Source organism: Mytilus edulis, chromosome 8 (genome assembly GCF_963676685.1).
Source record: "Mytilus edulis chromosome 8, xbMytEdul2.2, whole genome shotgun sequence".
Taxonomy (NCBI): domain Eukaryota; kingdom Metazoa; phylum Mollusca; class Bivalvia; order Mytilida; family Mytilidae; genus Mytilus; species Mytilus edulis.
Genome location: NC_092351.1, coordinates 72,598,287 through 72,625,130, shown reverse-complemented (window position 1 = coordinate 72,625,130; position 26,844 = coordinate 72,598,287). Strand labels below are relative to the sequence as shown.

The 26,844-nt window shown below is 34.4% G+C and overlaps 1 protein-coding gene and 1 long non-coding RNA gene across 3 annotated transcripts; one reads left to right on the top strand and one right to left on the bottom strand.

Moving 5' to 3' along the window:
- Positions 1-291: 291 nt before the first annotated feature.
- Positions 292-16,348, top strand: LOC139486196 (stomatin-2-like). 2 transcript variants are annotated; one of them, XM_071270986.1, is made up of 9 exons: positions 292-366; positions 5,726-5,811; positions 8,560-8,675; positions 9,203-9,275; positions 9,935-10,017; positions 12,351-12,554; positions 13,501-13,556; positions 14,738-14,816; positions 15,556-16,348. In XM_071270986.1, the coding sequence occupies exons 2-9, from the start codon at positions 5,796-5,798 to the stop codon at positions 15,739-15,741; spliced, it is 813 nt and encodes a 270-aa protein (XP_071127087.1). In that variant the 5' UTR covers positions 292-366; positions 5,726-5,795; the 3' UTR covers positions 15,742-16,348. The 2 variants fall into 2 exon arrangements, with proteins under 2 accessions (XP_071127087.1, XP_071127088.1); XM_071270987.1 differs by lacking the exon at positions 292-366 and adding an exon at positions 3,721-3,846.
- Positions 16,106-16,806, bottom strand: LOC139486197 (uncharacterized). The gene is made up of 2 exons (XR_011655503.1): positions 16,636-16,806; positions 16,106-16,389 (listed from the first exon to the last, which is right to left on the bottom strand). It is a non-coding gene; the product is annotated as an uncharacterized lncRNA (long non-coding RNA).
- Between the last annotated feature and the right edge of the window lie 10,038 nt (positions 16,807-26,844).

Below are 26,844 nucleotides of genomic sequence, written 5' to 3'. Positions count from 1 at the left end.
ATCCATATTATCAGTACAAAATATATTCGTTCGTTAACAGAGAAAAATTCGTAAGGGTTCCACGGAACCCAGTGTCTCGCCTACTTTTGCTGTTAAACACAGACTCAACAAAAATGAGGAAAAACATAAATAAAAATTTTCCTCTCTATACTGTCTTTTGATTGAAAGAAGCCCACTTAAGTTAAGTTACCCACAGCCGTAGTGATTCTAAAGAACGCTAGTCTTTACGTTACCGATACTTTGCCAAAATACGCAACATTTGTTTACATCTTACGTTTATGACGTCATTTATATACTACCATGTCGTTTTAAAAGATGAAGGGTTTGATTCTGATTAGAAGAAGGTTAACTATTTACAAAGAATCGGTAAGTTTGTCACTGCATAATAGTACTTTAGGGTCAATGTCTTATACGGTTAGGTTTTGTTTCACTTATTCCAAAATGAAATCCAATGTAAACATCATATGGATATTTATGTGTGTTTGTTTGTTTGTTTGTATCCTGTACCGGAAGCCTGTCACGCATACACATATATGTTACTCGTGTACGCTAAATATCCTAAAATATAAATGTCTGTCATACTTCTCAGCTCTGTTGTCCCTGCAAATCTGAATGCCCCGAAAATAAAATAAAACATGATATAATGTTGTGACAAATACAAATTATAACAAAAACAAAAAAATAGACTGATTTGAAGACGCAAGCAAAAATAACAAAGAGTACCCTGTCTGTTTAATGAACCTTTTTTTGTGATTGTTGTATGACGTCAAAAATTCAAGCGGCCGGGTCAGCCGGGGTTAGCGAATAGATGTCATTAAAAAGTTTTATACGAGTTTATACGTACTTTGACAGTAGAGAAGAAAGTAGTTTCTTTGGTCTCGAGATGCTGGGTTATTTTATTACGTGTTGAGGACGGGTTCCAATCAATCGGAATTCTTATGAGAACCAACTATGCTACACTTCTTAGACCCATTATTCATGTTTCCAGCGCTGCCCGGGAAGGATAAGAAGCAAGCAGAATTTGCCTTTAACTTCACAATAAACCACATGATGTTCCATGATATGGATTGTTCCATTATCTTCTCACTAAATCATTTAAAGTGTGGTGACTATTGTGAACGCATATATTCCATTGAACTATAAATACAAAATACAACAGACACACTTAAGTCTGCCTCATACATATCTAGACTTTCATCTAAAGATAGATAAACAACAGTCGGTTGAGAACAACACTTTACGACACATGGGATGATTTCAGCTTTCCATTTGTGGACTTTTCATTTCTATGTGCTACATTTCAGTAGTTGTATATTTGGTATATATATCGCCCAGTTGATAAGCTTTTACCAGAGCTTTTTGTTCCTATCATGATTTCGTTTAAATGGGTTGCTGCTTACAAGGAAGCTATTGAATCAAGGCTTCCAAGTGGTAAAGTTGAATCATCCCTTCGAAAATTTACGGACTCCATCACAACCAGTTGGTTTACTGTTTATGGATAGCTGTGTCAAAGATTGCCACGGACATTTTCAAATTGTCGTAACCATACTCCTTCTTAATTTCCTCGATTTGTGACATAAACGAATAAGAATCTTTACTGACGAATATACACTTAGTACCATGAGCAACAAAACGAGTACAACCAGTAGAGGAGGATCTGCTTACCTTTTCTGAGCACCTGAGTCGGGTTTTTCACTTCGTGTTGTATTAAAGTCTTAAGTTTTCTTTGTGCATGATTTTGTATGTTTTTTCGTCGTCTTTCGTTTTGTGACATGGCGTTGTCAAATGATTTCGACTCATAAGTTTTAAATGTCCGATTTGGTATTTTCCGCCAGTTTTTTTAACGAAGTTCCACAAGTATTACTGAGTTCATGATTCGATCCATGCTTGCATGAATGTCGGTAATGGACGTGTGCCAATATATAAATAACACATAGCTGAGAGGCTGAGAGGGTGATAGACCAGATTGTTACCCCGAAAAACGTTGTCAACAGCGGCGAAGCCAAGGTTGATAATGCTTTTTTGAGGGGTACCAGCTATGTGTTATTTAATTTATTATACTGAATGTCCTATCATTATTATCTTTCACAGATGAATTTTATTTAAAAGTATTTTCCATGACGTCGTGTACATAACAACATTACGGGTATTAAAAAAATCAACAAAAGTGAAGCAAGATATATTATTTTTTTATTTTGACAGTCAAATAATAGAATCTGAGCCAAAACGTAGATCTTGAGCATTGTCTGTAATAACTTGATGTAAATTCAATTCATTGTCCTTTAAATTATCGATTTTTGATTGGTCTGGACGAGAGGATGACATTCCAAAAAAATGTCACCCGCTCAGCCATGTGATAGAGTAAATTAACACCCTCGTATAAGCCAATCGAAATATGGCATTCTAACGTGAAGTATAATAATACATACTGAAGCTACGAAATTTATTTCTAACGTTACGTTAACTATTTTTCTTACTTTAGAAGATGCATAAACTTCTAGGGCAGTGGGACGCACGGTCAGAACAAACTCGGACTACACAAGGTCATTTCAAAATAAGGAGACATGACATGATTGCCAATGAGACATCATCCAACAGAGTTCAAATGACGTTGTTTTAAGCAACTATAGGTCAAAGTACGGTCTATCGCAGGCTGCTTATCACTACCCCGACTTCATACTAAACCCGTTACTATATAGAATTTGTTTTTTCATTATTGTTGTAGTAGATATTTACATCCATGTAATTTGGTCTTATAAGCAATCATATCACATCATTTTTAGTACATGTATCGACACAGAAAAGGCAGTTAACACAACACAGACGACCAAAAAAAACATAGTTACTAGACACAAGTAAAATATCGTATCATAGATGAGGCTCCCGCAGGGTCAAAAACGACCTGTGACCTCTGGGCTTTTTAGAGGCGACTTCCGACCTGAGGGCCTTCTAAAAACGACCGGCGACCTGTAAAATTTGGAAAAAACGACCTCCGACCGACTTCCGTTCTCTGTGTTGGAAAAAAACGACCTGCGACCTGAACATTTCCCTTAAAAATGACCTCTCGACGAAATTAAAAGCGACCTAGCGACCTGAGGGGGTACCGTGTTGGAGCCTCATAGATTGTTTGCAGTTACTGAAAGCAATGTACTATAACTTTTGATGTGGAAATCCTTTCATTACTCTAATATTTGTCGCTGATTTCAAATTTTAGATTTCACACAGCAACTTGATGTCGGACAATTTATAAAAAGAACATGGCACAATAGCCGAACTAAATATGTAAATAATTTCAAGAGAGAAAATTAAAGAAAATAAAACAAACTGTTCATATATAGTGATTGCGGTAATTGATTGGAAATACACTGAAAAAATATTTTTCCGATCCTAGTCAGTTTGTTCATTGAGTTCTTGACGTCAGTTTTGAAATTTGATCTAACTTATTAATATTTCATAATTAGAGATGCATCTCATTTAGAGTTTTGTGTCTAATCAGAAAATCAATTGACCTCTTTTTTTTCTAATTGTGTCGGTAAATAGTTATAAACGTAATTAATGTGTCAAGTAATTAAATGTTGACACACAACAAATTATTAATTAGAGACACAGGCAAATAACAGAAATCGATTGACAATTGAAGTAACCAATGACAACACGTTTTCACAACGACTATCCATGTTAGGTAAATAGTTGAAGGTTAACGCATCTACACATTACACTATTATTGAATATTATAAAGTGTTATAAAATCGGAGGATAGTATTGCATTTATATATATTTATATATGCTGGGATACACAGAGAACTAGAGACCGCGTGTGTAACCGACAGATTCTTTTAAAAATAGGTATTTATTTATTTATTCACTCATATCTAGGGGAAATCCTACAATAGTGACTGCATGTTGGACATAAAGGTAGATAACTCGACCATTTCTGGTCTTATTTTTTACTTACTTATCAAACTTTCCTACCTCACAACTTTTCTTCCCAATAGTTGACTGGGGTACATCATAATGACATTATTGTTTTCCATGTGAGGTGTACATGTAAAGCAACATATTGTCCTATGAAATATTGTCTCATGACTTTGTATCATGAAATTTTGTCCCAATCTATGAAATAATGTCCAGAAAAGTTCGATTTCCATTTCATAGATGGAGCTCGAGTATGAAATTTTGTCTTGTTAAAGGGAGGTTATTCAATGTTATATTTTGTGTATAATGAGACTTTCATGAAAGTGAGGTTATAAACATTTAATATTTTGGATAATGATATCATTATAGTGTTTTATTTGCATACATTGTACTGTAAGCGCAGTAATTTTTGTCGATGGAAATGGGACGTTAAATCCGATGTCTAGTGAAGGGGGTGTACCATGATCTCCGCTGGTTTAAGATGGACATTTAATTTAGCATGTTTCTGTCATATGAAGTTATCCTGTTGTAAACTAGATCGACTCGCGGAGTCGGATGTTAGTCACAAGCTACTTTTCCTCAGGAAGACATATCAACCCGTACATATTATTTTTATACTACCAGTACCAATCTACTAGTCCTTGACTACCTATAATAAGGGTACTATTTCTTTATTAAGGTGTCTTCCTCCATCTTGGATTTTGAAGTAGCGGTTATCAATTGGTCTAGATCTTTAATAAAATGTGCAAATTTTCAGAGTAGTATGTAATTCATGTGTAAGAACTTTCGTGTTGATATAGAAAATTATGTGTTTTGTAATATTTACGGCTGTATTTTCTATAAAACACAATATTTTTGTTTGATTCATGTTTTTTCATCTTTGCCACATAAGGGGAGATAACTCATATAAAGTAATTTTTATAATAGAAAGACTTAGTGTACGAATTAACCTATTGTAATATGTAGCAAGAAAACAAGTCTGGTGACCCCATGTTTTCTTTTTATCTGAAAGCATGTTATTCAAGAGCTATATCTTCTCACATTTTAAAATTATATGATGTAGATTTCTTTTTATCACTCAAAATTTGATTTTCCATGCATGATCTATGCTAAAGCTGACAATTTTGCACAACCTGTAGCGTGAAAAAAAGTCCGGTGACCCATACTTTTTATTATATTTTGGAAAAAAGCATGATAAAATCTACATTTTGACAAATTATTAGCTATGCTAAAGCTGACAATTTTGCACAACCTGTAGCGTGAAAAAAAGTCCGGTGACCCATACTTTTTATTATATTTTGGAATAAAGCATGATAAAATCTACATTTTGACAAATTATTAAATCTACATTTTGATTAATTATTAAAAAAAATCTGGATTTTAATTAAGACCACCTTCATTATGGCGTTGTAAATGTAAACAAATTTGCTAAAAATGTGAGTGCATTCAAAGTTGACGTTCCATTTATTGACTAAACAATTAAACAAAAATAGCTCAGTAGGTCTGGGTTATTTTTATCATGTATACAGTATTTAAACCTCTTCAGGTAATACAATAAATCGAACGAATACAAGTTGCATGGTTACATGCAAAATATTAAGAAATAAATCGACGATCGGTTGCAGTTGTATGTTCAATGTTGATCTTAGAGAACTTCTATTGACGGGCATTTAAAACATTTTGGACTTTCAAAATGTACCTGTTGTGACGTCAATACGTTGACCTACCTAGTGACGTATGGTACAATTATCAGATGAATTGAGAAATACCCGTGTGATAATTTAAATATATATATATGTGTACATTGTAGATATAAAAGATTAAGCTAAGCGTGACAGTATTACTTAAAGTCCGTGGGATAATAGTTTGAAAGCAGAAACATGGAGTCTAATAAAGGTAAATCATGTTTGTTACTACACTTTTCATTGTTTTGTTTTTTGTGTGTGTAGATTTTTCAGTATTACCGACCATCGCAGTATTGATACGGAGATGCAATATATGTGACACATTAGTCTCGTGTACGAAATTTTTTTTTAGTTGTAATCTCTGTCCTGCATTTTTATTTTTCACTAGAATTCGGTCCTGCATTTTTTTTTTTTTTTATTAGTGTATCCTGACATTTTTTACATAAATTGTCATCCTGCATTTTTTTATGCCAAGTTATTCATCCTGCCTTTTTATACTCAAAACGCCTGTCCTGCATTTTTTTCAAATTTCATCCTAGCCCCCCCCCTTCCCCCATTAAAATCAAATGATAGCTCCCTTATATCATCGTTGAGATTTGTGTGTTCGAATACAATCTGAATTGACTAGGATTGTTGTTGTCCTGCCGAATCACGGTGGTGTTCTTGTGCACTCAGGCTTCCTCCATCAATACAAATTGGCCGTTTTGAAACTTTCATAATCTAAAGCATTCTGGGTAACATTTTCAAAAGCTTACACCAAAACGTTGTGATTGGTTTAAAACATACTAAACAATGGAAATTCAACCAATGTCGTAACGTTATTTTCATGTTGGTGTGTGAATGAGATTACCCATAGTCCTTTAGATTCTGAAAAGGCGAATTGGCCACCACGATATAGCCAATACAGCTGAAAGTAGCGTTAAATGTAATAACCAATCAACCAATCATAATGCAATCGTTATGTGTAATATGTGTAATACGGACTCTTCATTAACTGATTGTTATAAGATTTGATGTATACATGTTGTAGTTTGTATTTTGTTGTCACAAGCTTTTAAATTATTTGATACGCTTTACGACAATAACAGATTATTTTTATACTAAAGAGGTTATTAGAATTGAGAAGTTAATCCGAAAATATGTGCTCGACGTGTAGAAATCTCAAGTTTGTATTGTTATATATCCTGTTGTTGTCACAAACTATTCTGGAATGGCAATGAAGAATTTGAATGCTTTTTAATTTCTGTCTCATTAATAGAAACGGCAAACATATTGTTCCAATGGTTTGACCTTAATCCCTTATCTAATCATGTGATATTTGACAAAAAAATGTAGACACAAAGCTAAGAAAAAAAAAACCACGTTAACTTTCAAGTTTTCTCTTTTTACGGTGTAATTTGATATTAAACGTACAGCGTTGATATAATTTTCTTTTTGGTGTACATTTTTGAACATGCTGCCTAACGTACGAGACAAACTGGCCAAGGCTCACATTTGCATCAGACTGCCTTTTAATTTCGTAACAAATTTGTTTTCTATATGCCTTCTATGTATATACATCTATAATACTAAAATTACGAGGTCCAATTTGTCAGCCGTCATCAAGTAAACACGACGAATCAAAGAATTCAACTTTATATACAACTAATATAGTACAAAGGAGTAGATTAAAAATTACACCACTCCAGGCCCTTTTGTTTTCCACGTAATTAATATTGCCAATAATTAGGAAGTTCCGGGTCGAGTCCGATACCGATACCAATAGTATAATCACCTGTTACCTATTACCTTATCTGTACGTTCCGCATCTGACAGGCGCACCACCAAACGGTGTATTCAGGATTAATATGCTATATACACGGGTCATAATCACAGGGTTGACACTACTAAATTGTCAAATTGTTACCTATTGTAGTATTTTAATCCGTAAGACTTTCTAAGATAACAATACGAATACTAAAAATCTGGACTAAAAATAAGTTTCAATTTAATAGCTGGCATGACGTAAAACAGCGAATCAAAGAATTCAACTTTATTTATAACTAATATAGGACAATGCTGTTGATTAAAAAATACTCCATTCCAGGACCTTTTGTTTTCCAAATAATTAATATTACCAATAATTGATAAGTTCCAGTTCGACGGGTTCAAACAGAAAGATTTGAAAGCAGAGAAAATTAAGTATCTTATAATCGGCATGACTTTATCAGATGACAGTACTAATACTAAGATAAGGCTTGCGCATAGTTATATACTTTAATTCAGTCACGGACCCGCGATATCACGGCCGGGTGTGTTCTAGTAGTATATATACACGCCTTTCCAGTGATATCTTACATTCATGGTAGTAAACATTGACGAGTACTCATTTTATCAGAAATATAAACCATGTGATAATTAATTTTATTTAAGGTGGTACATATAACACTACAGGGAGATAACTCTGTAAAAGTCGGCTGAGCGTTTTAATCACGTTCTATTGTTAAGAAAATATTAAGCTTTTCAATGACCAAATAAGAGTTTGTCAAACTGCTATATATATATATCCAATGAAATTTTTCCCATAAAGTGTGTGGTTCAATTCTTTATTTTTATATTTTTGTTAAAGGGTCAAAGTACTTGTTTTTTCAAAATGTTATGAAAATTAAACGAGCCAAATTAATTTTAGTCGACGTGTTTGGTACCACCTTAAACGCAAAGTATGCACAAAGACTTGAAAAAATGATTAACCAAAAAAAAAAGTGACTGTGCTGAATGGAATTGTGAATTTGCACAAAACTTGATATTCACTTGAAGATTTATATAAAATTACGACAAATTACACATGTTATAAGCAATAACCATAGTAACAAAACTGATTCGCTAGGTTCCACTTACATCATGATCAGTAACAACTTCTGGTTACAGGCTATGCTACATGTTGAAAAACACCTATTTGACCATTGCATTTTTTTTTCAGTGCACGAAGCACCCGGAAGTGACAACGATATAGGATGCTGTGGTTGTATATTGATAGGATTATCATATATTCTTGTCGTCTTGTTTTTCCCGTTTTCTTTGTGTATGACAATTAAGGTAAGTCAAATAGGCCAAACTAATATAATTTATGTTTCCGGGCCAATTCTTGTTGTACAAAATTAATGTATACTCTGAGAAATGTTCTATCATACTGCAACAGTTTAATCAAGCGGTAGACTCTCTTGTCGTATATCTTAGTGTTTTTTATGGTTAATAAAAAAAGATAGTTAATAAAAAAGAAATACACGGTGTTGTATGCAGGCATTGCGGTCATGGACGTTTCAAGTATGATTATTGTACATCATCAACCAATCAAAATACTGGATTTTGTGATTTGAGTACAAATGTTGTTCTCCGAGTACTGTGTAATGTTTTATGACCGAAGACCCAGATGTCGTTAGGTTGCTGTCTCGACGAGAGTTTGACATACCCTACATATATATTTTATTTTATTGATATCAACGCTTTTAAAGTTACAACCGAAGTTTGCTACGGTCAATACAACTGCAGTGCACAAATAGTATTGCTGCAAACAAAAACAAAAAAAACAAAAACAAAAAAAATTATATGCTGTAATATTTCAGATCGTGACGGAGTATGAACGAGCAGTAATATTTCGACTGGGACGGGTACTTCCTGGAGGAGCTAAGGGCCCGGGTAAGTTGTTCATAATTGATTGTTTTTTTTCTTTCTTATATTTTTCTTTGAGGTTAACATACATATATAGGGGATATTACTCTTAAAGCATGTAAAGTCATAGGAACGTTTGTGTCAATCCCTTTCTAATTTATTTTCAAAACTTTCAAGATACATATAAAAAAGAAGATGTGGTATGATTGCCAATGAGACAACTCTTCAGAAGAGACCAAATGACACAGAAATTATCAAATATAGGTTACCGTACGGCCTTCAACAATAAACAAAGCCCATACCGCATAGTCCGCTATAAAAGCCCCCGAAATGAGAAATGTAAAACAATTCAAATGAGAAAAATAACGTCCTAATTATTGTACAAAAAAAATGAACGAAAAACAAATATGTCACACGGCAACAAACAACAACCACTGAATGTATTTTGATTCTGCTTCACATGGATACTTAAGAGGCAGTGATGAAACTTGATAAAGAAAACATATAAGTCATTAAAGAGCAATCTTGTTTAACACAGCTCCACCCCTTAACCTACCAACAGTCAGTGCCTTTTCATTCAATATATATGTTACATATACTTGCTTCTGTTTATTTTATGAATATTTTAAGGGTGAAACTAACTGTCATTCTTTCTTTTTCTGTATGTTATATTTTCTTCATTTTAGGAATGTTTTTCATTCTACCTTGCCTTGATGATTTCAAGAAAGTTGACCTGCGTACAGTTTCATATGATGTACCCCCTCAAGAGGTAAATAAAGGAAGATTTTAAAGGAGTCAATCGTTTCAAATTTTCTGCAGTTGTGAAAAAAAATGAATTTTCAATTTTTACCTTTTAAAAAAGAAGAAGATTCGAAGGGGTATACTTATAAATCGGGTAGGATAGACATGCAACACAATGACTAGAAGAAAGAAGTGGAAAAGGCAAACAACGGCCAATAATAAGCTAAAAATCGTCATACCTTAGACCTTCTTCTTCTTCTTTACGTTAATCCCTCCAACGGCCAATAATAAGCTTCAATCGTCATACCTTAGACCTTATTCTTCTTTACGTAAATCCCTCCAACGGCCAATAATAAGCTTCAATCTTCATACCTTAGACCTTCTTCTTCTTCTTTACGTAAATCCCTCCAACGGCCAATAATAAGCTTCAATCGTCATACCTTAGACCTTATTCTTCTTTACGTAGATCCCTCCAACGGCCAATAATAAGCTTCAATCGTCATACCTTAGACCTTCTTCTTCTTCTTTACGTAAATCCCTCCAACGGCCAATAATAAGCTTCAATCGTCATACCTTAGACCTTATTCTTCTTTACGTAAATCCCTCCAACGGCCAATAATAAGCTTCAATCGTCATACCTTAGACCTTCTTCTTCTTCTTTACGTAAATCCCTCCAACGGTTAATAATAAGCTTCAATCGTCATACCTTAGACCTTATTCTTCTTTACGTAAATCCCTCCAACGGCCAATAATAAGCTTCAATCTTCATACCTTAGACCTTCTTCTTCTTCTTTACGTAAATCCCTCCAACGGCCAATGATAAGCTTCAATCGTCATACCTTAGACCTTATTCTTCTTTACGTAAATCCCTCCAACGGCCAATAATAAGCTTCAATCGTCATACCTTAGACCTTATTCTTCTTTACGTAAATCCCTCCAACGGCCAATAATAAGCTTCAATCTTCATACCTTAGACCTTCTTCTTCTTCTTTACGTAAATCCCTCCAACGGCCAATAATAAGCTTCAATCTTCATACCTTAGACCTTCTTCTTCTTCTTTACGTAAATCCCTCCAACTGCCAATAATAAGCTTCAATCGTCGTACCTTAGACCTTCTTCTTCTTTACGTAAATCCCTCCAACGGCCAATAATAAGCTTCAATCTTCATACCTTAGATCTTCTTCTTCTTCTTTACGTTAATCCCTCCAACGGCTAATAATAAGCTTCAATCGTCATACCTTAGACCTTATTCTTCTTTACATAAATCCCTCCAACGGCCAATAATAAGCTTCAATCGTCATACCTTAGACCTTCTTCTTCTTTACATAAATCCCTCCAACGGCCAATAATAAGCTTCAATCGTCATACCTTAGACCTTTCCCTTCTTCTTTACATAAATCCCTCCAACGGCCAATAATAAGCTTCAATCGTCATACCTTAGACCTTCTTCTTCTTTACATAAATCCCTCCAACGGCCAATAATAAGCTTCAATCGTCATACCTTAGACCTTCTTCTTCTTTACGTGAATTCCTCCAACGGCCAATAATAAGCTTTAATCGTCATACCTTAGACCTTCTTCTTCTTTACGCAAATCCCTCCAACGTTGCAGCACACACAGCTAGCTGTCTTTACTTAACGGATCAGTTTAAAATAATAAACCTAATCCCACAAAAATTATTTTAAAGTTAAAATGTTGAATAAGTCCTCCACCGGAAAAACCCTACCCTATATGTTTAAACTGCAGAGGTGTGCAGAATGTATTACACCTCTCATAAAATTGAAGATTGAACATAAAACAGGTAACGCCATACAAAAAAACGGAGATAATTCGAAACAACTGTAGAATAAACTCTCCTTGCATAGATTAAGAACTTCTTCAATACAAAATTTTCTATTTTATGTTGTTGGAGTGGAGTGGGAAAGACATCCAATTGCAATTGAATAATATGTACTAGAAGATAAGGCACTCGAACTTGCGGACATGTGTTTTTCGTGTTTATTTTCAAAATTCAATTTTCTTTTGTCAACTGCGAAATTACATTTAGTAATTGATTTAAGACAGTGGCTATTTTGCCGGCTCTGATTAAATATCTTAATTCAAGCCGGCAAAATAGCCTATTTCTATAGAAATAGCTGTTTGACCGGCAACAGCAATGTAGTGATTTTTTTGCCGGCACTGGAAAAATAGAAGTCTTCGATTTTTTTTTCATTAAAAGTTAAACTTTTTTATATTTGTATGTCAATGTTTTTTTTTCAGATTTTGACCAAGGACTCGGTCACAGTAGCAGTGGATGCTGTAATCTACAGTCGAATATTTGACCCGACGATGTTTGTATTTATATGTCGATGTTTTCTTTCAGATTTTGACTAAGGACTCGGTAACAGTAGCAGTGGATGCTGTAATCTACAGTCGGATATTTGACCCGACGATGTCGGTCTGTAATGTCGAGAATGCAGATCGCTCGACACGACTTCTTGCAGCAACTACACTCAGAAACGTGCTTGGGACAAAGAATATGTCAGAACTTCTCAGCGAAAGGGATGTTATTGCCAGTTCAATGCAGGTAGGTTTTGCGATCATCTGGTTTCAGTGTTATTTTTATAGTTTGTCCCCCAACTGTCGGGTCAGGATATTAAGGGATCATAGATTTATTCTTACGAGGAAGCTCTGAGGATGCTCGGAGCTTTTTAAATAAACTCTTCTATTTGAATAGACTAGATGTTTACACAGGTGTTAATTGAGCTTCCTATATAATGCTATACTTTTTTTAATATAGAAGTGGTGTAGATTTGATTGACATCTTAATGGATCGTGATAATTATTGTCACATAAATTGCTGAGAAGAGCCTACTTAAAGCTCCGAGCATCCTCCGAACATGCGCAGAGCTTCCTCGTAAGATTAAATCTATGATCCCTAATCACGGGAGTAAAATATTGAATTTTGACAGAATTCATTGTGACATTTAATACTTCCTTGAGAAAACTGATTGCGTTCATCCATAATACGGTTGACGATGAAAATCATTTAATTGTGTACTGTCAATTAAGTTCAAAAAACTTAAATGTGACTTTTTCAAAAAAGTTATGAAAATTAAAACACTATTTTTATAGGACAGTGAACGATAATATCTTCTGTGTTGATAAACAACAAAAGAAATTTTACAAGGAAGGTATTATCATAAAACAGTCATTTTATAAAAGGATATGTGATCGTTATTTATACGTTGTGAAAAGATATTGTATGTTCTTTTGTGCTAGCTTATATCATTTCCTGTTATGTCAATAATTAAGTTTATTGAAAATAATACACTATAATAACCGGAATGAGGTTGATGGCATACATTAAGAAATACATATTTGATTTAGTAAAAGCACATTTAATTTGAATAAAGAAAACATGCTGAAATAATTAATATTGATATTTTTAATGTCATTTACTTCTTACAAAAAGAGACGGACCTTGTGCCAAACGCATATGTTAACTATATATATCATTATGCATTTTCCAGCAAATTCTAGACGAATCAACAGACCCATGGGGTATCAAAGTTGAAAGAGTAGAAATGTGAGTATTTTACAACCAACTGATAAAAAAGTGTGTCCTTATAAAGTACCATATCTGAATTTTACTTAAATAGCACCAATATATATATATAGAAGCTAATCCAGATGGAGGGGTACTGCCCTTACCACCTTTATAGCACAATTTCTGATTTTGACTGCCAAGCTCACAATAAATATGGTTATTTTCTTATCTCATATCAGTGGTTGTGCCATATTTTTCGGTTTTCTCCTGAATTTATTTTTGGTGGTCATTGTTAATCTAGATCTAGATAAGATTTAAGGATGTACTTAAGTGAAATTAAAAAAAACTAGAATTTAAAATTGATACTATAAGTCGGAAGAGCATTAGCTGAGGAACAGAATAAGCTAAAAATATTGATAGGTTTAATGAAGCTCCTTTTCGAGATATTTATTATTTTTAAATGGCGGGAAAAGGCTGACTAAGACTTTCCCGTTTGAATGGTTTTACATTCGTAATTTTTGGGCCCTTTATAGCTTGCTGTTTGGCGTGAGCCAAGGCTCTGTGTTGAAGACCGTAATTTGACCTAAAATGGTTTACTTTTACAAATTCTGACTTGGATGGAGAGTTGTCTCATTGGCACTCATACCACATCTTCTTTTATCTTTTTATATTTGCATTGGTATTATTTGGGTCTCAAATCGAAAAGAAATCTAGAATCTGCTTAGAAAATTTTGGTAAATGACTTTTTATAAGCTATTGAAGCCTTATATGAAAAGAAAAATGGGTGTTATGGGGCAAAATATTTTACCCTGTATCGTAGGAAAAAAACCAAGGAATCCGAACATCTGACACAAATTCTTAAACCTGACTTAAGCTTGAACTAAAATTAATTTGGCTCGTTTAATTTTCTTAAAATTTTGACAAAGTATTTACTTTGACCCTTTTACAAAAATATAAAAATTTCAAAAAATTTGAACCAACCGTTTTATCAGAAAAAAACACTGGTTATATAGCAGTTTGACAAACACTTATTTTGATCATTGAGAAGCTAAATATTCCTTTTACAACACAACGTAATTAAAACATTTAGATGACTTTACAGAGTTATCTCCCTGTTGTGTTAGGTACCACCTTAAGCTTGGGTTGACGTTAACCTACATGTTCTTTCATTCATTCAGACAACTTGTTTATATATTAGACTTTCACTCATTTTTTTTCAGTAAGGATGTAAGATTACCTGTGCAGCTACAGAGAGCAATGGCTGCCGAAGCTGAGGCTTCTAGAGAAGCACGTGCTAAGGTGAGTAACATGGCAGATACTTTATATATTTAGATAAAGGGATAAAAGGGGTACATTCATGTACAACTTCTACAAACTGACCCAGGCGATAAAAGTGGAAGAGGGACCTTGGTTATTGGAGAACACTTTAAATCAGTAATGCGTTCATAATCGTCCGTTTCATCAATTCTTTTTAAGCTCTCATGTGACATAGAAGTACTGTAATCTTGTTGTTTTAAGAAGCTTAGAATATATTATAAAAAATGTTCGAAACAAACGTACAAGTGGTTTTGAAGAGTTATGTCACTTACCTTAGATTATGCCTTCATCATATATATATATAGCATAGTGGAATAACCTCTACTGATGTCATTTGATGTAGGTTTGCTGTCTTATTGTCGTAAACACCATATATGATATTGTCCTCCTATTCACATGAGATACGTATTCATCTATAACGAGAGCTCAGTTGATCTTTAAAGTATAAAATCAAACTCGCTATTTAACCAAGATACCAGGACATATAATGACTTTTAAAAACACCAATGCTATTTGATATTAAATAGTACCTTTATTTTCCAAACGAAAACAGTACAGTTTTACCTCAAACATGTTAATACCAAATTAAAAAAATAATCATTTTCAGGCAAAAATGTTACACCAAAACCGCACAAAACACATTTATTGAGTTCGAAGAAGCAAAATTAAAAGTATTTATAAATTATGCCATTCAAAGATTAATAATTGAACTTTTCCACAGGTTGTGGCAGCTGAGGGAGAACAGCATGCCTCACGTGCCCTGAAGGAAGCAGCCGACATCATGGCCCAATCACCAGCCGCCATTCAGCTCCGTTATTTGCAGACATTGAACAGCATTGCAGCAGAGAGGAATTCCACCATTATATTCCCTCTTCCAATGGATCTATTACGAGGGTTTATGAAGTGAATTAATTCTTGAAAGTGTGTGTTCGTGCATGAATCTGCTTTAGGATACAAAGCATTTTTCTCTACTGAAAATTGCTTAATATTTCTACATTAGTGCAGACTAACACTGCTTCCTTGATCAGACTGTTCCAATAAACTAAAAAAACACCTGCCATTGAATGGTTGAACGTGATGCAAAGCAAAATTGTTCATCATATCCTTATGGAGCTACCATTTGACTTTTATTGGGGGGCTATGATGAAATTTGAAATTTGGCAGGACCGAATAGAGTAAAAAATAAAAAGGCAGGACAGAAATTACAACTAAAATAAAAGGCAGGACAAAATTTTTCATCCTAGCAACCCCCCCCCCCCCCCCTTTCCCCCGAAAAATCAATGGTAGCTCCCTTACGATTGATGATCATTGATGTAAGTGGCGCATTTATCACTCAAGTGTGCAATATTCACATAACGATGACAACATGTGCCTTAAGAACGTAGTTTGTTTGACTGTGTTATTTATTTATTTACTCATTGATTCAAAAGTAGGGTATACTCAAATGTATTTTTGTAAATATGATTGTATGTTATTTATTTTACATTGAAATAAGTAAAGGTTACGCATACAAAGTTAATTCTTTCTGCCAGACAAGATCTATCATACATCTTAACTGAAACATGAAAATACTAATACATGTAGTATATGAGTCAAATTAACGGCAAGTTAATAAACAGTTGAAAACTGGGGAGGAGGTCCAAAGGGGGAATCGAAAATCGAGAAAAACAAACAACACTTACGAACAACAGACCGATTGAGTATAGTACCAGAGAAATAGGGAACATATCCATAAAAAATATACACCAAAAATCTTTTCAAATACAATACAATTTAAGAGTTTCTGGTTCTCGATACCTACGCATGTTTGATAAAGGACATACACGATTGAAGAAGAGTTACTTTTCTATTGTTCTTGCCTCTCCAGTTTTCACATTGTGTAGCAGGTAATTGACCTAAAAACGAAAGATGACGATAGGACAAACAAGTCAGCAAAACACTACATAAAAAACTAAAGCCTTAGCAACACAAACCCCAGCATAAGTAAGATAGGGTGTTCTCATGTGGTCCAGAATCGTAAACGATCTTGTTCCACTAGTGACACCATTCATGTTGCTCGTGGTAAGAACACATTACATAGAAAACTAAAGCCTCATCAACACGAACCGTACCATAAGATGGGGAGGGGGGCCCGGAAGGGCGAAAAGAGCCTGTTCCACAAGTGACGCCCTTCATGTTGCTCGTGGTGAGAACTCATTCGGTGATTTCACAAACGAGAAAAAGAGGACATGATTGAGGTTAGAACAATTGAAATAAAACACTATATAGAAAACCAAACAACATGAACCTCAACATAGATATGGGTGATGTCAGGTGCTCCGGAAGGATAAAAGATCTAGTTCCACAAGTGACGCCCTTCATGATGCTCATGAAAAGAACTTTATTCGGTGATTTCACAATTAAGAAAAAGAGGACTACAATTGAAACAAAACATTACATAGAAAACTAAATTCTGAGCAACACGAATCCTACCATAAGATGGGGGGGGGGGGGTCCCGGAAGAGTAAAAGTACCTGTTCCACTAGTGACACCCTTCATACTGCTCCTGATAAGTGCAAATTCAGTGATTTCAAAATCGAGGGAAAGAGGACATGATTGTGGCAACTACAACTGGAACATACAGTAACCCGTGGTCATCTGGGCCAAAGATATCCAAAGAATGACTGCCACTTCAAGGAACCCTTGGTTCAATAGCTTTGTTGTAAGCAACAACTCTCTGTCAAGGAAATAATTTAAGGAAACGCAAACTCTGGAATGTCGTATCAACGTGACAGATATATAATCATTATGCAGGCGCTGCAAGGATGTTGATATACATAGAAATGGAAAGTTAACAATTGCATGGAAAGCTGAAATCATCCCTTTTGTCTTTAATTAAGTTTTGATCTCAAACGACCTTCATTGTCATTTTTAGATGTAAGCCAATATCATGAAGATATGAGTGTGGCCATTCAGTGAGAATTCAGTGGGTATATGTTTAAACAACTTCAGACAAATAGTCTTAATATCGCTAGATGTGTACTTACTGTCTTTTTGTTGTTGGGATGTACAAGTACCCGGCCACGTCCACTTTATGCTTTTGTTAGATGTATTTCTATTTGTATCCATCTGATGAGATAAGCCTTTTTCAACTGATTTTTATAGTTCGTTCTTATGTTGTACCGTTACACCACTGTCCCAGGTTAGGGGAGGGTTGGGATCCCGCTAACATGTTTAACCCCGCCACATTCTGTATGTACTAGTACGTGCCTGTCCCAAGTCAGAAGCCTGTAATTCAGTGGTTGTCGTTTGTTGATGTGTTACATTTTTTGTACATAAAATAGGCCGTTAGTTTCTCGTTTGAATTGTTTTACATTTGTCTTTAATTTCAGGGCATTTTACCGGGCTTTGCTCATTGCTGAAGACCGTACGCCACGTTGACCTATTATAGTTGTTAATCACATGTGGCATTTGGTCTCTTGTGAAGAGTTATCACATTGTCAATCACACCACATCTTTTTGTCGAGCCTGCGACATAGCGATCCTACATTCCGTCGGCGTCGTCGTCGTTGTCGTTGTCGTTTTCGCGGAACACTTACGTATTTTTCATAAGTAATAAATAAACTCATCATAGATATATACCAGGACTAAATTTTGTATATACGCCAGAAAAATGTTAATAAGGCCAAATAAAGTACGAAATTGAAGAGCATTATGGACCAAAATTCCTAAAAGTTTTGCCAAATACAGCTAAGGTAATCTGAGGTAGAAAAGCCTTAGTATTTAAAAAAAATCAACATTTTGTAAACAGGTATAAACTACTGTATAAATAGCCTGTCATCTGTCAATAGTACCGAGTTAGATCTAGAACGTTTAATTCCAATTTTAATTGACTATTATCAGTTTTCTTGTCGAAGGTCGGTGGTTCTCTCTGGGCACTCCGGCTCCCACCAATAAAACATCGCCGCCATGACAAAGCCAAAAGAGTTGAAGGTAACTGTAAACTGTTTTGGTTTATTGTCATAAATATACAGAAGAGAAAAAATGGCCTAATAAAATGAACGAAAAAAGAATTGAAGACCCCAGTCTTCGTTCATTCAGACCTTCGCTAATAATGTGATGACTGTCGTAATCTTGACTTGGTATCACCATACACTTTCGAACGACTAAAACCCGGGTTTTAGATCGTGCTAAACTAACAACGTGCTGGATAGTTTAAAAGGGCATTAGCTGTCAAATTCATCTTCATCGATTTGACTCAAATTCTCATATTCGATTTATAACACACTAAAACGTGTATTTTAGCCTAGACAACATCTAATTCACTATCGAGATGACCTTCGAAAACTGCCGAAGGTCTCATAACCCGATATAAACATAAATAGTTAGCGACCTCGTGCAATTGGATTTTTCTCTAGTTCTGTTCGATTTCATGTTCTAAAAATAAGTTAACTATCGTTTTACCTGTATAAAAATGTATTTGTGGATCGAATCAGTCAACGAAATGGTTCACCTTTGTTTCACTTTCAATGTTGACATTCTTTTCCTTTTAAAAACATGACTAATACATGCGCAACCAATCTTTAGCTAATGGGTGAAATTGAAGGTCGCGTGAATACGGTTTCAATGAGGTCGAATTATTCACTTGCAAGTAAATAATTCATCACCGGTGTTTCTTTGCTTTTTTTGACAAAATTGAACCAAATTGGCAGCTAAAAGTGAATTTTTATTTCATTATTTCACTTTTACTAATGATTGCAACAACAAAAATCATATTCATTTTCCTTCAAATCTCGTACCTAATGCCCCTTTAATGTGTTTCTTGGATTCAGTGTCCCAATGGGATTACATGTATGATGTGTGAGAAGTAAAGAATAATTGGCCAAATTTTGTTTCCACAAACCGTCGTTGAAAATAAAAACAAGTTGTAAAACTGAAAATATTTCGATCCAGAGGCAATTTTTAAACTCGGGTGTATCTTGGATAATCATAGAAAAGAAAAATATGAAGATTCATGTACAGACAAATTTGTCTAATGTACTACAACAAAAACCCCGAAGATAAACAAACTAACTTCCCAAAAAGCTACATCTAGTCTTTGTCTTTCTCAATTACTACCTTCTGTTATTGTGTGTGGCTGCAAGATGTTGTAATGAATGATGGCTTATAAAGCGAAGAAGTAAATCAAGATAAACCCATATCGTATACTAGTTGTCTGCTTTAAAAGATCCCGACAATATTAAGTGACCGTTTACCACTAAAGGGTTTGATGCGAAAGTGGTTGGAATGTAGGTTTACAAGGTTAATTCTTTGTGGTATTTAAAAGAAATGCAAGGGACAGGGGTATCTAATAGAGATGTATACATTCCTCCAGTTACATGTATCAGAAACCATTTATGTACTACGTAGCAGTCTTTTGCATTTAACGAGCATTTGAGATCTTTTATCACAGTTCCTGCACACCAGAAACCGTTTTTGTGTTCTTTTGCATTTTTAAATGAGCAATAACAATTCAAATTAAATAATGCACTGATTTTAATTAAAAAGAGAGGCGGACATACCAAAGGGATTGTCGAACGTATGAAACGACAAAATTGTAAATGTCATGGCAAAAACGAACTCCGTTTATTACATGGCAAAAACGAACTGTAAATGGCATGGCAACAACGAAAACCGAACCAAAGAAAACAACAGTCTACGAAAAACAACACAGAAAACTTGATAATGAGCATCAAGAAACCCACCAAAACATGAATCAACGACAACCACTGAACTACAGTTCCCTGGCTAGGGACAGGCACATAAATAATGTGGCGGTGTTAAACATGTATATGAGCGCTCAATCTCACCCCTTTTTTCCCAAATCTAGGACAGTTATTGTATGAACGTCGCACTTTCAATGCCAACAAATGTGAAAAGCGAAATACCTTTCAATTTGTTTGTACAGTTATCAGACCGAGGATGTTTAAACGACGTGAGGGTTTGGTAAACAATAATTTTGCAGAAATCTATATATTTTCAATAAGTTTATTTGTTTACTCATACCACTTCATTTCATGTTTGCAATCGATTGTTCCTGTTTGTAATCGTAGATTATAAATTAAAACATACATTAGTAATTGAATACACATAATGAGTTTTATCAACCATGGCAATGACGACAATAATAACTGTATTGTTTTCTCGATCAATAAGGTCCTTGTAGAAATGTTTTAATAGGTTTACACAGTGTTGAATTTATTTATTCAATATTTTTTGTAGTATTTTTTTTATAAAAAATTCTTCTTTTCAGTTACGAATGTCCTTATTTTTTATTTATTTCTTTTTTTTTTTTAAATAAAATTCAGTAATTTTTTTATAAATGTACCTACAGGGAACACAAATTAGATAAAATACCTTGAAAAACCTATAGGTCATTTGGCCTATACATATGTTTCTGTACTTCCAACAGAGATCAATCCCAAAAGGATCAATCCCTCAATCCCGAGCTTAAAAACACCCGATCCCGGAGTCCCGATAAAGGTCCGACCCCCCCCCCAAAAAAAAAAAAACAAACAAACAAACAAAACAACCCAGCATTTTTAGGAATTTTATATCAAATGACTAGTATTTCCATTGTAATGGTAGCATCACAAAACTTTTGCTTCATCATGTTTGACCCTTCTCAATCACTACCTTCTGTGATCTTCTGTTATTCTGTGGCCTGGGGCTGCACTATGTTGCAAATGGAGGCTAAAACAGCGAAAAAGTAAAACAAAATAGTCATGTTTCATTGTCATTGCAAACCCATGTGAAAAACAACATATCTTCTACACTAAATTTGTTTGTACAGTTATCAGGCCGAGACCTTATAAACGACGTAGATTGCGTTCAGGGTTAAGGTAAACATTAATATAGTACAAATCTATATATTTTCAATGAATTTTTTTGTTTATATATATATCACATGTATCACTTCATTACATGTTTAAAAATCGATTGTTCCTGTTTGTAATAAGAAATTATAAATTAAAACATAAATTATTTATTGGATAAGCTTTGTCAGGTCGGGACCACTACCTTATATGGAAATGCATAAATTAGCATACTTATGTACTCGCACATGTAATTGTTTATTTACATGTGACGCAATTTATTTTTACCTAGGTTTTTGACCAATCCACTAAATGAGTCACAATGCATGATGGACTACTACGTGTTTACAATCAACCAAGAACACGTGTTATTTACTGAAATACAACACATTTTTTCGTGCAATGCGGGATTCACAATTTCGCTTAGTTTTTCATTTTGTGTATCCTCATTTATAGTTCGTGATATAAAGTATTACTTCCATGCTCAGATTAACGAAGAGTTGTTTCTATGCGAAGAAAAAAGGGTTTGAATTACCCGATATATAGCCATTAACATGTTTGATAATGGCACAGATCGAGATTTCATGTATTTGTCCACCAGAAGCAACGAAACAACAGCGAAAAACACAATTACCCATGAGACAAACTTACTGGTGTAAAGTAAGCCGTCGATAACAGCCGGTGCTGATATTCAAGAGTACAGCAATGTTCGTATAGATAATTAAAGGCAAATGTTGGATCCTTGAATTTTGTGTTCGTTAAAAAGGCGAAGAAATATTTACATACATGGCAGTGTTAACAAAATCAATAAGTATTTTTGTTGGTCACATTTCAGTATATGGGACTTCCAAACTGTTCCCTTTTTTTTAAGGTAGTGAAGTCAGCAACTGTAGTTTCAGTTTGTTCGTTTTTTAACGGGCTCGGACATTTGCCAAACTGAATAAAATCATTACAGCTGATTTCTTAAACCTGCAAAGTAAAACTTTGGTTGGCTTGCTTGCTTTGTTTGTATAGTTGTTTATACAAGCTTTGAAAATAAGATTGACATCTTTAAACAATATATATATATATAGGCATAGTTTAACTTGTATATTTTATATTTTGTACAATATACAAACAAAGCAAGCAAGCTAACCAAAGTTTTGCTCCACGTGCATTAGGAAATAAGCTGTAAGGATTTTATCCATATGTATGTGCGACAAGGTGGAACATTTGATATATTTTGTGAAAATTGCAGCGTTGGATCTATAATAAAAAAGAAGATGTGGTATGATTGCCAATGAGACAGCTGTCCACAAGAGACCAAAATGACACAGAAATTAACATTTATAGATCACCGTACGGCCTTCAACAATGAGCAAAGCCCATACCGCATAGTCAGCTATAAAAGTCCCCGATATGACAATGTAAAACAATTCAAACGAGAAAACTAACGGCCTTAATTATATAAAAAAAATGAACGAAAAACAAATATGTAACACATAAACAAACGACAACCACTGAAATACAGGCTCCTATACAATATATTTTTTTTTATGGGATAGATTTCTTGTCCTTTTATATATTAATTGGGCCGGTTTTTTTTTTGTTTTTTTTTGTTTTTGTTTGGATTGTTTTACACAAGTAATTTTGGGGTCATTAATAGCTTACTTTTCAGCATTGGACCTATGACTGCTTACTTTACTAAATTATGTCTTTGTTGGAAAGATGTCTCATTTGGCACTCATACCTCATCTTCTTATTTCTATATACAAAGCACGTTTTAGAAAAAAATAATAGGTAATATGGCACCCACTATGATCCAGAGACTTTTAATATTGGAGATATTTTACATACGTCAACAGGACAGCAGCCGAACGATAAAAAACCTCTGAGGTATATTTTTTGATAAAATTAGCAACAAACGGATATTATCGATGGATGAAACTATAAAAAAAAAATGTATTGAGCTATATACCGTACCCGCACAGTGGCGGATCCAGGGTGGCGGGGGTTCCGGGGGATGGACCCCCTTTTTTTGGACGATCAGTGCATTTGGATGGGGACATGTAGTTGGAACCCCCTCCCCTTTTGTCCAGGGTTAGGACCCCCCTTTTTAAAATGGCTGGACCCGCGCCTGCCGCTTTCATAACACTTCTTTTTAGCATACTGAATATTATGATGTTCTTACTATAAGTTCAGGTCCTGATAAAAAAATACACATTCAGTACAGAAAGAAGTGTTTCAATGAAAGTTTCGTGTTTTTCTAGGCAGAAATGATTTTGCAATGACATTATACAGATTTAAAAGAGCTCAAATGATTTTCTTACTGGACAGTGGTCACTTCATTGGATATTTCAGTGTCATGTCGTGAAATTAATGCAGGTTCAATTCATAACAATGCACAAAACCGGTTCAACTACTTTTGCAAGGCGAAAAAGAAAGTCGAATCGTGAAGCCAATAAACAATATTTTTTTAATCTGAGCATGCAAATTGAAGATTACGTTATATATTTTACATTAAATATATTTGCAGAATAAAAACTTTGGTAATGAGAGTCCCAGACAATATATTAATTGACTGTTTTCCCACTAATTCCACGTGTTTTAAGTAGTAGTTTACTCGTAGTAGCCCACAATGCATTGTAGTTCATTGAGTCGATTGGTCAGTTTTTCAAGGCCATATTGGCCTTGTGTTTTGGAAATTACTATGCAAATATATTCTGACGTCAGAAAATCTAGAGTTCTCGACCTGTTTGTCAACCATGGCATTAACGACAATAATAACTGTTTTGTTTTCTCGATCAATGAGCTTTTTATAGATTTTTAAATGGTAAATCGCTTATTTAAATATAATCGGAATATTCACAAAACAATTTGTAATGTTCTTTTGTTGGTAATTCATTGATTTTTTAATAATTGTTAGAGCATTGTTGTACACAAGATGAAGGTAGTGAACGGGCGTTGCCACCAAGGACAAATTGTGTCAAACTGAGGGCCCTCATGGGGTTTTTGATTATGTGATTACTTGGCCGTTTTTTTAATGATTATTTGATTATTAAGCCAAATATTTCATGATTATTTGATTACCTAGGACTGTATTTTTAGATTATGATTATTTGATTACTAAAGATAAGCAAATATTTAATGATTATGTGATTATATTGGCAAAAAAATGGTGATTATGTGATTACTAGGACCCCCCCCCCATGAGGGGCCTCCAAACTATGCAGGTTTTCAGTGCACTGCAATCGCCTTCTTGTAGTTACATTCAGATGGAGATTTAATTAAAGAGGTCCTGCATCATTAAGTCATTGTGCTTCTGAAGGTTATCGAAATGATAGTTTTAAACATATTAATTTATACTCAAATTTAAATACGTCGGATATCTTTTTTAAAGATAGTTCTTGTTATAGATTAAGACAGTGTTGACTTTATATATTTGTGAGTCAGTTTGGTAACGACTATGGGCCATTCAGATATCCTCGGAAACGAGATTCTGTGAACGCCTCGAAAAAGTTCGACCAATAGTCCATTTGCCAATTACCGATTTGATTCTGTTATTACACACTTTTTAAACAAATTACTTCCCTTAGACTGGTTCCATACCGGACAAAAATGGCTTTTGCCAATGCAAAACATGATGAATTGAAAGGGATATATCCTTAAAGATTACTTACATTACGCACAGGTAATTTTGCTCTTTCTGCTAGCTCTCCATTGTAAATAAAAAGTTATGTTCCTCATAAGGGAGACAACTAAAAGAAGGGATCTCTAATTACAGGGTCAATTACGGGAATTGGCAAATAGCCTATTGTACAGATAATTATTCATGTCTTTGAGACCGTCCCGGCACGTGATATTGTGTATTTCAACAACAAAACTTCATTCTAATCTTAGATCGGAAAGTAAAAAACTAAAGACTAGATTGCAGTTACAAAAATCATTAATATATATACCCACAATAACTGCCTTTTGACAGAACATAGACATTTTGATAGGCATTTTGATGTGAATGCTTATTAGAAATCAAGTACAATGATCGCGCAATTATATATGTCTATGAGACGGTCCCTATTGCTCCAATTAAAATTCATTATAATTTGACGACTTATCTATACATGACTAACTACTCATGGTAGAGGTGGTACAAATTTAAGGATTTCCTGAAGTTACTTAAATCAATTCCAAATATTCTACAAGAAAAACTTAGTTTTGAAAAATATCTTGGTTTAAGAAGTTTTACCTGAACATGCTCTCAAAAGAACCAATGTATATAAAAGGATATGTTGGATAAAAGTCAATAGGACAGTAACACAATCCCCCCCCCCCCCAAAAAATGAAACAACTAAAGGTCAATATACCTTAATGATGACCATGCTTCAAAGTCACATGTCAAGCTCTTACGCGTCCGGAATTTAGATAAGTAATGTGAAAATTCACGTTTTTAAATTTGTCCAATTTGAATTGTACAGACTTTAACACTAACAGTGTCTTGATATCCCATATTCCCCCAGGACTTAAATTTGCAAATACATTAGATGTGTGGTTGTCACAGACAGCTTCAATAATGGATATAAGGCCAACACTGAAGGGGCAATATACTGAAGGCACCCAGGAAACAAAATATGAAGGAACGAAAGATAAAATAAATGCATCTAGATTAGCAAGCACATTGAGTGCTAATATTCAGTCATATATTGCGATTGGTCTTTGCAATTTGCATGATCATTTCTGGAAATTGCAGTAGGATTTGGACTTTTTATACTAGACGAAAGAAAAACGATGAAATTCCAAGTAATAAATAAAATAAAACAGTCAACCCTTAAAAGGTAAAACCCAACGGTAACTGTGTACACTTTTTTTTTTATTTACAACTAAAATCCAACTACAGTGCTTCAGTTTTCATTGACTTGAGCAAGAATCTACACAGTTTGATGATTTTAAACCAACAATGTATCCAATAAAATGTTTTATAACACCATTAGCACCTTATTCACAGTCATTCATTTCATATCAAAAGCAAAAAAAATCAGCAATATTTTTTTTGCTGACCTGCCAGCGGTCTCGAATTCACGTATCGCTTTTCTTTTTTAAAAGCAAGCAACTTGTTTGGTTTGGTTGGGGGTTTTTTTTTTTGGAAAAAGGGGGGGGGGGCTGACGGAGGTGATGTCCTTGGTTGATCTCGAGCGAACCTG

Excerpts from the sequence above, each read along its gene's own strand:
- LOC139486196 (XM_071270986.1), top strand. Across the intron at positions 9,276-9,934 it reads TGGAGGAGCTAAGGGCCCGG|GAATGTTTTTCATTCTACCT; the intron begins GTAAGTTGTTCA and ends TCTTCATTTTAG. Across the intron at positions 12,555-13,500 it reads TTATTGCCAGTTCAATGCAG|CAAATTCTAGACGAATCAAC; the intron begins GTAGGTTTTGCG and ends TGCATTTTCCAG.